At 43.8% G+C, this 11,742-nt stretch overlaps 2 protein-coding genes and 1 long non-coding RNA gene across 8 annotated transcripts in view; 2 read left to right on the top strand and 1 right to left on the bottom strand.

The window, feature by feature from the left end:
* The window catches only part of LOC106935732 (mitochondrial sodium/hydrogen exchanger 9B2), a 31,994-nt gene extending 29,651 nt beyond the window's left edge, over positions 1-2,343 (top strand). For 2 of the 4 annotated variants that reach the window (XM_015016366.1, XM_015016365.1), the window contains 2 exons: positions 497-671; positions 1,743-2,343. In XM_015016366.1, coding sequence (XP_014871852.1) covers positions 497-671; positions 1,743-1,831 — 264 coding nt within the window. In that variant the 3' untranslated portion in view covers positions 1,832-2,343. Of the gene's footprint in view, positions 1-496; positions 672-1,742 lie in introns of those variants that run through there. The other 2 variants (XM_015016367.1, XM_015016368.1) reach the window with 2 other exon arrangements.
* The window catches only part of LOC106935733 (uncharacterized), an 18,941-nt gene extending 14,970 nt beyond the window's left edge, over positions 1-3,971 (bottom strand). Inside the window, exons 1-2 of the long non-coding RNA XR_001421955.1 lie at positions 3,960-3,971; positions 2,686-2,687 (exon numbers count right to left, since the gene is read on the bottom strand). This is a non-coding gene — a long non-coding RNA (uncharacterized LOC106935733). The remainder of the gene's footprint in view (positions 1-2,685; positions 2,688-3,959) is intronic.
* Positions 3,972-4,762: 791 nt separating this feature from the next.
* LOC106935727 (obscurin-like) overlaps positions 4,763-11,742 on the top strand; it is a 16,556-nt gene continuing 9,576 nt past the window's right edge. The window contains exons 1-7 of one of the 3 annotated variants that reach the window (XM_015016353.1): positions 4,763-4,997; positions 5,049-5,265; positions 5,519-5,563; positions 9,872-10,001; positions 10,134-10,279; positions 10,402-10,638; positions 10,714-10,989. In XM_015016353.1, the coding sequence (XP_014871839.1) occupies positions 5,235-5,265; positions 5,519-5,563; positions 9,872-10,001; positions 10,134-10,279; positions 10,402-10,638; positions 10,714-10,989 (865 nt within the window). In that variant the 5' untranslated portion in view covers positions 4,763-4,997; positions 5,049-5,234. The other 2 variants (XM_015016351.1, XM_015016352.1) reach the window with 2 other exon arrangements.

Below are 11,742 nucleotides of genomic sequence, written 5' to 3'. Positions count from 1 at the left end.
GGAAAATATCAGAAATATTTATCATTATAAATATTAACGATATTTTCATGATGATGAACCTGAAAGGTAAAGAGGGAAAATCTGACCTTGACCTCTTGACCCCCATGTCCAAACAACACATCAGCCTGGTCCATCAGAACCACCAGAACCGGTCTGCTCCACCAGAACCACCAGAACCAGTCTGGTCCATCAGAACCAGTCTGGTCCATCAGAACCACCAGAACCAGTCTGGTCCATCAGAACCAGTCTGGTCCATCAGAACCGGTCTGGTCCATCAGAACCGGTCTGGTCCATCAGAACCGGTCTGGTCCATCAGAACCACCAGAACCGGTTTGGTCCATCAGAACCGGTCTGGTCCACCAGAACCATCAGAACCGGCCTGGTCCACCAGAACCATCAGAACCGGCCTGGTCCACCAGAACCATCAGAACCGGCCTGGTCCACCAGAACCATCAGAACCAGCCTGGTCCGGTCTAACCGTCCCTCTGTCCTGCAGGCGGCGATCGGCTCCAAGGCGTTGGACCTGGCGCGGGACGAAGGCGATGAGACCTTGATCCAGTTTGGTCTGGACGTGCTAACGCTAGCGGTGCTAGCTATCCTGATCACGGCTCCCATCGGGGCGCTGGGGATTGGACTGGCTGGGCCGCGCCTCCTGGCCCGACAGGTCAAAGGTCAGCTCACAGTCTGGAGGTTTTTACTGAGCTCAACGGACGACCCGGTCCATTGGTTCTGGTGTGACTGGACCTTGAACTGTGAAGCTCCTTCAGGTGCTTCAGGGAACCTGATGAGAAGGTCAACCCAAGGTCAGGGGTCAGAACCACAAAACCCTTCAGGATTGGACTGAAACGTCCTTCAGAACCAGCAGAAGGTCCAGTCGGGTTTTATTCAGCTGGAATGAGACCAACTGGAAAACCACTGATTATGAACCAAACAGTGGTGGCCACACTAATGCTAACAGTGGAGCTAACTGTCTTTAGCGCTTTAGCTAATTTAAAAAATGTTTAGTGTGCTAACTTTATGCTAAATTAATTTTTCCAGATTAATTTTCCAGATTTTCTTGTCTGTTCTGTAAACCTGCAGTTGGATTTCCTCTCCTCACTTTATCCACCCAGTGATGTTTTTTCTGTACCCAGAATGCATTTCTGTTTAAAATCCACCTGTGTGCTTTCTGACCAAACTCCTGCCATCATCAGGTAGATAAAATCAGCATCAGAGTGAAAAAACTCAACGAATATAAACCTGAAACGACGAGAAGAAAAACTTCCTGAACCCGTTCAGGTGTAATGACACATCTGACCCTGTAGAGGGAGATACGATGTTCCAGCACATGTTGGGTAGCTAATGAATTTGGTGCATTAGCTTCCCCTAAATGTCATGTTGCTATAGAGTTCAGAGTTAGCATCTGTTAAACACCATGTTGGCAGTGTCTTAGCATTAGCTTCCTTTAAACATGTTGGTGTAGCACTTTAGCATTAGCTCCCACTAAATACCATGTTAATATACTGCTTTAGCATTAGCAGAACTAATGTTTATGATTAGCGCTTTAGGGTTAGCATAGCTAACTTTTTAGCTAGCAGCCCACCTCTGTATGCTGGTTGCAGGGTTCTGACCTCTGACCTCTGACCATCAGTTCCTCCGCTGCTCTGAATCAAACCAGTGAATCTTCATCATCATCATCATCATCATCATCATCATCTTCTTCTTCTTCTTCAGGATGTTTACTTTGTTTTCTCTAAACCCAGCAGGTGAGACGGAGAGGGAAGCCCCGCCCACCTGCCCTGACGCACCTGCTGAGGAAAAGAGTCACGTGATCATTGAGAGCAAAGTGTGACGGTTCTGACCGGTCCAACCGATCAGAACCAGCCCAGTTCTCCCAGCAGGACAAACCCATCTGCTGGATCACGAACGTCGGGACGAAGAAAAAACAGAAACAAAAATCTCCTCGTTCCTGGATGTTTTCTTCTTTATGTTTGATTTTTATTGTTTTTTTAATAAAGATTTATTCTGCTGTCAGTAAAAAATTACTAATAATTTGAGCTCATTTAGTGTTTATTATTGGATGTTTTTAACTTTATTATTTCCGCTGAGGATAGAAATGAACTTTGTTACAGATGAGAGGAAACAGTTTGTTTTATTGTGGAGGGAACTACAGGAAGTGGAGTCGCTCTGCGGTCAGGCTGAGGCTGAAGCTGCAGGCGTCTACAGGAACCGATTCTGGGTCAGAACCGCTCCGTCCACCAGACCAACACCTCCTCATTTAAAACACCCTGAGATCAGAACCGGGTCAAACTGGTACCATGTTCAGGAAAACCAGGCAGGAAGACTGGGACTGTTGGGAGAAGGAGGTCGTTACGTTTCCTTCACGTCAAAATAAATCTGGTTTTAATGTAGCTTTATTTCACCAACATGAACTCAGGTTATTATAGAGAGTCCTGGAGGTCCAGATGTTTGGAGGTCCAGATGTTTGGAGGTCCAGATGTTTGGAGGTCTGTGCCTCAGCCTGCACCGGACCCGGATCCACCAGAACCAGCTCCTCCTAACAGGTTCTGTGTTTCTCTGTTAGAAACCAAAGTTCTGCTTTTGTAACCAGAACTGGACCTTTGATGCTGCAGCAATAAAAACTGAATTTAATCTAATCTGACCAGTTATTGTTTACAGTGCAACATCTTTTAATCTGATCTTCACCACTAAACAGATTAATTATACCTTCATTTATTATTTATTTATCTGTGGCTGCAGATGAATCAACACCTTCCTGTTGCCACAGCAACCTTCCTGTTGCCACAGCAACCTTCCTGTTGCTACAGCAACCTTCCTGTTGCTAAAACCTGGAAAATATTTAGAAACAAACTGCTGATCCAGCTGGAAATGGACCAATCAGAGCTGGATGCTCCTCAGCTGCAGCTCCTGGAGGTTTCCACGGCAACGCCTACCTGACAATCCAACATGGCAACCAAAGTGGTAGAAAGACAGAAGGTAGGTAATGTCAGTGCATCAACAGGAGGGTTGTAAATATTCAGGTTAGCTTAAGCCTTAAGCTAAGCTAACCTTAGCTAGCCTAAAATGGTTGTTGTCTCAACAGGAAGCGATTTATTCCGTATCGTCTAAATGTCTGACAGACTCACCTGTCACACATCAACAGTAAGTCTAATAATAATGGTCCAAACAAAACATGGGAAATATTAAGGTCAGCTAAATTGTCATTGTGGGACGTAAACATGATCTCCCCCCGCCCCCCGTTTAAAAAATAAAGAGAAACTGTTTATTAAAAACCTTTGTTAGGATTGTGTAGGAAAAATGCTGATATATTTTATAAGTTCAGTGTTTTGTGGTCAATATTATTTCACCATTTTATTAATGTGGGTTGCCAGTTTGGATCAGGCGAAGCTATAAGGATGATAGAAAACATGCTAACAAAAAGCCTCAGACCTGCAGCCCATAGGTGGCGCTAGACTCAGGCTAACAGAAGAGGCTCTTTGGCTCACTGACATATTAAATGATGAAATATTTCCCTGTTTTTGTTTAATTGCCCTGTAGGCAGCAATTTATTCACACATATGTTTTATTATTATTGATACTTTAATAAAGATGAGTTGTACAAGTTTATGTAATGGGGGTCAGTGGGGGGGGTGACATGTTCACATACACCTCAGAAAGGAAAGTATGTAGTTGCTCCCCTGGTTGGTACCCATGAAGTTCTGCAGCCTACAGAACCGGGCCGGCTGCGGTTTGGACCGAATCGTCTCCTGCAGCTCATCACATCCTTCGTTATCCTGCAAACATCAGAACTGATCAGATCTGAACCGTCGGACCTTCAGCCCCTCGTCTCAGTTTCCTGTTTTTGCTTTTAACTCGGTTTTTGTTCACAGCGACGGCTTCAGAAACCACAGAGCTGCTCAGAACCCGTCTGCTGCACGCAGACCCTGACCTGGTTCTGGTTCTGGTTTCTGCAGCTGAACCCAGTCTGGACCTGAACTCGGCTCTGCAGGGAGAGGAGCTGCTTCACCTCCATCTGACCCAAAACCGGCAGCAGGAACAAGGCAGGGTCCGTCTGAGGAGGGAAGGTCCAGAACCTGAAACAAAGTTAAACCAATGTTCAGTTCCACCTCAGAGCTGAAGGTTCTGGACTCAACATGCAGATGAGTTACCAGAACCAGAACCAGAGTTCAGGTTCTTCATTCTCAGTGTGAAACTCGCTTTGTGGAAACGCCTCACATCACAAAGCCACAAAAACAAAGAGTCAGCAGAAATCACACCCACGTCACACCGAGGCAGCTCTGGGCCGCCAGAACCACAGAGCCAGAACCAGAACTAGATCTGAACCTAAACCTGAACCAGAACCGGAACCGGAAAAATGGCGGGGTCACCTGGAGGACAGGGTTAAAATGGATGGAATATTATTATTATTATTATTTTATTATTATTATTTTATTATTATTAATTTATTATTATTATTATTATTTTTGTTGTTGTTATTATTGTTGTTATTATTGTTGTTGTTGTTGTTATTATTGTTGTTGTTGTTATTATTGTTGTTGTTATTATTGTTGTTGTTGTTATTATTGTTGTTGTTATTATTATTATTATTATTATTATTATTATTATTGTTATTGTTATAATTGTTATTATTGTTGTTATTATTATTATTATTATTATTATTATTATTATTATTATTATTATTATTATTATTGTTGTTGTTGTTGTTGTTAAACCAACAGCCTGCTTCCTCTGGGCCCTTAGAAACACATTTAAACTCATAAGTCATGCCTGTTTTCACACAGTCTGATCGTTTCTCAGTCTAAGTTTATCTTGTCAGTTTTATTTCCTCTTTGGTTCCATGAAGAGTCGATCGTTTCTCTGATCGTCTCCAGTCCATCGCTCAGTTTCAACATGAACACAGTGAGCTGAGCTCTCAGCCCTGAGGGACTCCATCCTTCGATCAGAGCCTCTGTGGGCAGCTTGTGGTTTCTTCTGATAACTTTCTGCGTTTCCTCATAGTTTCGTAGAAATGTTGGTTTGTTTCTGAGGCCAGATGTTTCCACGCTGAGCGTCCTGCTCACCTTTATCGCTCGTCAGATAAAACTGGTGTGAAGCAGCAGCTCGGTGCCAGCAGCCTGAATCTGTCGCGTGTCTCGTTGCTCTCACATCCTCCTGCCGCCGGCTGCGGTTTGGCTCAACAGGATGTTCTTGACTTCGCTCTGAGACGGACAGAACGGCTTCAGCCTGCAGACGAGATGAACGCCGCCGCACCGCCGATGCTGCTCTGTGAGTTCAAAACACCTGGAGCTTTACTCAGCCGAGGAGAAGAAACGTTTCAGACTAACAGGAATGTTTCAGAGTAACAGGAACGTTTCAGAGTAACAGGAACGTTTCAGAGTAACAGGAACGTTTCAGAGTAACAGGAATGTTTCAGAGTAACAGGAACGATTCAGAGTAACAGGAATGTTTCAGAGCAACAGGAATGTTTCAGAGTAACAGGAATGTTTCAGAGTGATTCCTGCTCCTCGTGTTTCCACAGATTTATCTCTGAGCTTCAGCTGCTGCCAGATGGTTTCCTGCCATGGTGAGTCCAACAGAACCGGCCTCAGAAACACAACCTGTTCACTGTCAAGTCGTAAAACATTCATGTTTTAATGTTGGATCTTTTCTAAAAGATTAAAATCTTAACAGGAAATAGCCAGAAACTACTTCCTGTATTTTTACAGAAAAACAGTGACTGAACATTTCACTGGAAACATCAGCTGAATATTTACAGCTTCTTCTTTCTGAAAACATTTTTATAATCTTTATGCTTTTGCTCTGTTTTCTGCCCTTCCATCTTTATCCCGTCCTCTGATGGGGTAAAGATGGAGGCCCAGCATCAGAAGGGTCGCCCAGCGTACGACCTTTAACCTTTACTGTGTGTGGCTTTGGAAATTCCCTCTCTCCTGGCGCCCCCTCTCTCCTGGCGCCCCTTCTCTCCTGGCGCCCCCTCTCTTGTGGCGCCCTTGCATGCAGTGCAGAGCCACGTTCTGCTCCGCTGCTTCAGGCTGGTCTGTATCTGGTTTGTGTTTCTGTCAGGTCTTGACTGAAGCTTCAATCCCAGATTAATCTTCATCAATCAGTTTAATCCCAGATTATCGGTTCTGGATCCGTCCTGATTTAAACATGTTTATACTTTTAGCTTCATTTATTTATTTATTCATGTTTTTACACTTTATTGACAGTCGTCATGTTGGTGAGCTTCTTGTTGGATCTCCTGATCAAAGTCATTGATCAGCTGCTGATCAGCTGGGTTTGATCTTGTGAATCAGTGACTCTGAGCTTTTTAAAGTTCAGCTGAACATTTTGACCCGGCAGGTTCTGCTGGTGGTTCTGTTGTGTCTCGGTTGGTTCTGGCGCTTTGCTCTCAGCTCCTCCTGAACGTTTCAATCAGCCTCTCAGGAAACCGACTGTCACCAAGCAGTTCAGCAGAATTTAGCTGATTTTTACTCTAAACTTGATGCAGCTTGTTGTTGTTTTAAGGAGCTTTATAAATAAAATAATATTATATTTGACCATTTTTAGTTTTATTCCTGTTGGTTCAGTTTATCCTCTTTGTGTTTTTGATTTCTACCTTTAGATTCGTGTTTATTTCTGTCATCAGGTTCAGGTCTGGTTTCCTCCAGCTGCTCCTCGTCTGCAGTGTTGCTTGAATCATAGAGACTGTAAACCTTTCAGCTCTTTAATGAAATCCTCCAGGGTCGGTTACCGTTAAAGATTTATTAGATTATTGTTAAATACTCGGAAATTCTCTAAACTTAATATTTGTCTAAGATACGATGTGATAAATCTTTAGCTTTGCTGTGAAGCTGTTTGGGTTTAATGCAGATGAACAAACGTTCATGTTGTGAAGAAATATTCAATGTGTGATAAAATCATGTGTCTGAGGTGAGACTTATGATCCTCTGCTGAGATAACAGACCTCGTCTGTTTGAGGTTTGGTAGGTTAAACATTTCATTTCTTTCTTTATGAGGTTTTCAAACATGAAGTTTGAGTCCAGAATTAAACCAAGATGGACGCCCAGCTGCAGTTTCCTCCAGAAACCCCAAACTCTGATCTGAACCTCAGAGATTCACTTGTGATGTCAACTGTGGCTAATGTGGCTAACATAGCTAATGTTGCAAACATAGCTAATGTTGCTAATGTGGCTAATGTTGCTAACATAGCTAATGTGGCTAATATTGCTAACATTGCTAATGTGGCTAATGTTGCTAACATAGCTAATATTGCTAACATTGCTAATATGGCTAATGTTGCTAACATAGCTAATGTTGCTAACATTGCTAATGTGGCTAATGTGGCTAATGTTGCTAACATAGCTAATGTTGCTAACATAGCTAATATTGCTAACATTGCTAATATGGCTAATGTTGCTAATCCCAGAGGTGGGACCAAGTCAGTCTTTTGCAGGACTCAAGTCTGAAACTTTTAATTTCCTTCTGAATCTTTTTTTACAATGTTTCAGTTATAAGTTAAATGTAAATAATTGACCATGTGTCTTTTTAAAATGTGTATTTATGTCTAATGTTGATAAAACGTGGAGCTGAACACGAAATTAAATTTCACCTCTGCATCACAGTTCAGTTAAACTTTAAATTATCCAGAACAAACATTCAGTAAAAGAGACAAAAGCAGAACTCCATGTTCTGATGAAATGCTGACATTTCCATTAAACTAAAACACAAAACAATGTTCAGCATGTGGGTTAAACTCCACTGACTCTGATGTTCAGTCCTTACAATCGTACAATTTTTATTTTTGCAGAAATTTCAGAAGGACAGAAAAATTACTGGATTTTGTTTGTTTTTCTAGCAAAACTAAACCAGATGGAAATAATCTGTGTGACGATCATCTGAAGAGTTCTGACTGAACCAACGTAATGCAGTGATCAAAATATACTGCTAAAAAAAATAAAGGGAACATCTCACTTTAATTTTGTGTGTGGCTCCAAATCCAGGCCTCCATTGGTTAATAAATTTGATTTCTATTGATGATTTTTGTGTGATTTTGTTGTCAGCACATTCAACTTTGTACAGAACAAAGTATTCAATGAGAATATTTCATTCATTCAGATCTAGGATGTGTTATTTGACTGTTCCCTTTATTTTTTGGAGCAGTGTATTTATTGACAATATAAACTCCCGATATAAACCATGGACCTGGTTCATCTTCATGATGGACAGAGAGAAACTGAGGTCAGGAACCGAACCGGCTTCATGACCCGGAGCCGCTGGCTGTCCACTAGTAATCCAGAGCCAACAGGATGAATTTAATCCAGAGCCAATAGGATGAATTTAATCCAGAGAGAACAGGATGAATTTAATCCAGAGCCAACAGGATGAATTTAATCCAGAGCCAACAGGCTGCATTTAATCCAGAGAGAACAGGATGAATTTAATCCAGAGAGGACATTCTGAACATATCTAGGTTTGAACCACCAGATTTCTCCAGCATGACTAAACGCAGCATGCAGGAAGCTCAGCGGTGTCACCAGCGTAGCTCGGCGTTAATCTGCTAATAACAGGAAGTTAGCTAAAGTCAGCTATCTCATTGCAAAAGAAAAGTAGCTCCTTCCTCTTTATGTAACTTCAAATGTCAAACAGTTGGAGGCTGAATCTCCATCTGAGATCCTCTTACAGGTTTTATAATTGATGTATCAAAAACAAATTACAGTGGGAGCAGATCTGCTTTGAGCGTTTTAGTCTCGTTTTTTTCCCCATTTTTTTGTTTTTTTTATCCTGTTAATTTGATTGGTTGATACAGAGTGGAAAAACAGAGGGACGGTCTGTGTCTGTCAATGCTGAATGAGAGACATTAATTAATGGGGCCACTTTATAAATAATATGAGTTTTAAACCTTAGACTTTGTGTAAAATATCAAATCTTTTCAATTAAACTGAGGATTTGAGTTTTTCTGTGTATATTTAGGTTTCTGTTCACTTGAGTCTGTGTTGGTCTTTCTACCCTCCCAGCTGTGTCCTGTTCCCCTGATTACCTCCCTGTGTGTTTAAACCCACCTGTGTTCCTCGTTCCTTGTCGAGTTTTCGTCTAGTCTGCCGTTTTGCCTGTTCCTGTCTTTGTTACACCGGTTGCTACCAGAGATTAGCTCCTAGCCTTTGCTCACTCTGTGCTGCCTGGAATTTTGTATTTTCATCATTAAATCATAATTTTCCCTCCATAACCTGGGTCCACCACTCAACTAACGCATTTTATGACAAACAGCTTAAAGTCCAAGTTATTGGTGTAAAAGTCAAGACTGAGTCTTTGAACATTTCTTCAAGTCAAACTTAAAGTCTTAATTTTAATAACTCAAGTGCCCAACTCTGGCTAACACTGCTAAGGTTGCTAACACTGCTAATGTTGGTAACACTGCGAATGTTGGTAATGTTGCTAATGTTGGTAACATTGCTACCACTGCTAATGTTGGTAATGTTGCCAACATTGCTAAGGTTGCTAATGTTGGTAATGTTGCTAACATTGCTACCACTGCTAATGTTGTTAACACTGCTAATGTTGCTAACACTGCTAACATAGCTAACCCTGCTAATGATGCTAACACTGCTAATGTTACCAGTGCTAACATTGCTAATGTTACCAGTGCTAACATTGCTAATGTTGCTAACACTGCTAATGTTGCTAACACTGCTAATGTTGCTAACATTGCTAATGTGGCTAATGTTGCTAACATAGCTAATGTTGCTAACATAGCTAATGTTGCTAACACTGCTAACATTGCTAACATAGCTAATGTTGCTAACACTGCTAATGTTGTTACCAGTGCTAACATAGCTAATGTTGCTAACATTGCTAACATTGATAACATTGCTAACGTTGCATCCTTCGGAAACAGAAGCATCTCCTCCCTCCTCCCTGGTCGTCTCCCCCAGCCGGTCTCAGTTCTTTGAGTACGGTTCTGTCTCCATCAGCTGTGAGCGGTTTGGACCGGACGGATGGATGGTGTGGAGACAAACCGCATCAGGGTGAGTTCACCATTCATCCGCCTCGGTCCCAGATAAAGGAACGTCCTTCATGACTGATGACTGGACCTTCGTCTGGAAGCTGAAGCCTCAGCGTGGCTCCAGGTGTGAGGGAAATGTCCGCTGTGTGTCCAGGCTGCAGGTGTCTCCATGTTCTGTGTGGGGAAGTCAGACCTCCTCCACCTGCACCATCAGCACCCTGAAGAAGACGGACAGCGGCGTGTACTGGTGCGAGTCCAGATACCGGGACAGCAGCCACACCGTCAACATCACCGTCACCAGTAAGAGACGCATGTTGATGTTCAGGGAACCACAGGCAGACCAGTCAGACCATCCAGCTTACTGGGACCAAACCATCAGCCTAGAACCCTCCAGCTGAACGTCCCTCTGTGTCTCTGTGGAGCCGGACAGGTGGTCCTGCTCGGTCCAGTCCTTCCTGTGACGGAGGGAGATGACATCACTCTGACCTGTCAACATAAGAGCGGAGCTCCACATTCTAACGCTGAGTTCTTCAAAGACGGATCCAAGATGGCGTCTGAAGGCGAACTGGTCCTCCGTAACGTCTCCAGGGCCCATGAAGGAGGTTACGCCTGTAAAATCAACGGGGTCACATCTGAGACCAGCTGGCTGCTCATCAGAGGTCCACCAGCATCTATGTGTTATACATCTATGGTAGAAGAGTTTCCACTGACTGGGTGTCCATGTCTGTCCCCAGATGTGTCCAAGCCGGCGTCTCTGACTGTGAGTCCGGACTCGGCTCAGGTTCCAGAGTATGGCTCCTTCAGTCTGAGCTGCAGCAGCTCGGCTCCAGGATGGACCATCAGACGCTTCTCTGACACCAAAAAGACGTCCAGCTGTGGGGGAGACTGGGGCGTCCTGTCTTCTTCTTCTGTCTGCAGCCTGCAGACGGCCAAGAAGTCTGACAGCGCCCTCTACTGGTGTGAGTCTCCGTCCATGCAGCGGAGCAACACGATTCAGATCACCGTGCATGGTAGGTACCACAGCTGCAACACCGTTAGCACAAACCGCGCTGTCGCTTTAAGGCTCCTCCCACAACGCTCAGTCCGCTCTGATTGGCCACAAAGGAACCAATCCAAACACAGGTCCACTTCCTGTAAGCTTAGAGCCTTCAGGTCAGATTCCAGAGTTTAATGCAGCAAATGGGTGGAAAACATCTTTTGATCTCATAAAGATTTTAATTTTCACCTTCCTGAGGCGACGGAGCAAACGGCAGCTTTGATCTGAAGCATTTCCTGGTTTAAAGTCCATTTAAAGTCTAACGGACCCCAGAGCAACTTTTTATAAAGATAAACTGTCTAAATATTTGATGTTTCTGTGTCAATTTGGACATTTTTGTGTAAATTTGTTTAGTTCTGAAATATTTGACTGCAGACCGTCTCAGTGCTGCCCCCTGTGGATGGACAGCGGCTACTGCAGCTGATTATTTCTGCTTCTAACAGTCCAGCTTTATGTCACCGGTACCAGTTCAGGTCCAAGACCAGTTTCACTCCAACACGCCCCCTGGTGGTGAGTCAGGAGGTGGCATGGTGGGGGACTGTTGATGGACTGCTGATTCATCAGGAGAGGAACGGGCCAGGTCTGACTGCAGGGAGGAGGGAGGAGGTGCAGGGAGGAGCTGCAGGGAGGAGCTGCAGGGAGGAGGTGGAGGGAGGAGGGAGGAGCTGCAGGGAGGAGGGAGGAGGAGCAGGGAGAAGCTGCAGGGCGGAGGGAGGAGGGGCGGGGA

This window comes from Poecilia latipinna, unplaced genomic scaffold, assembly GCF_001443285.1.
Source record: "Poecilia latipinna isolate Pla-1442-1.1 unplaced genomic scaffold, P_latipinna-1.0 Scaffold2010, whole genome shotgun sequence".
NCBI lineage: Eukaryota > Metazoa > Chordata > Actinopteri > Cyprinodontiformes > Poeciliidae > Poecilia > Poecilia latipinna.
The sequence above is the reverse complement of the archived record's forward strand: the minus strand, read 5'-3'. Positions and strand labels throughout refer to the sequence as shown.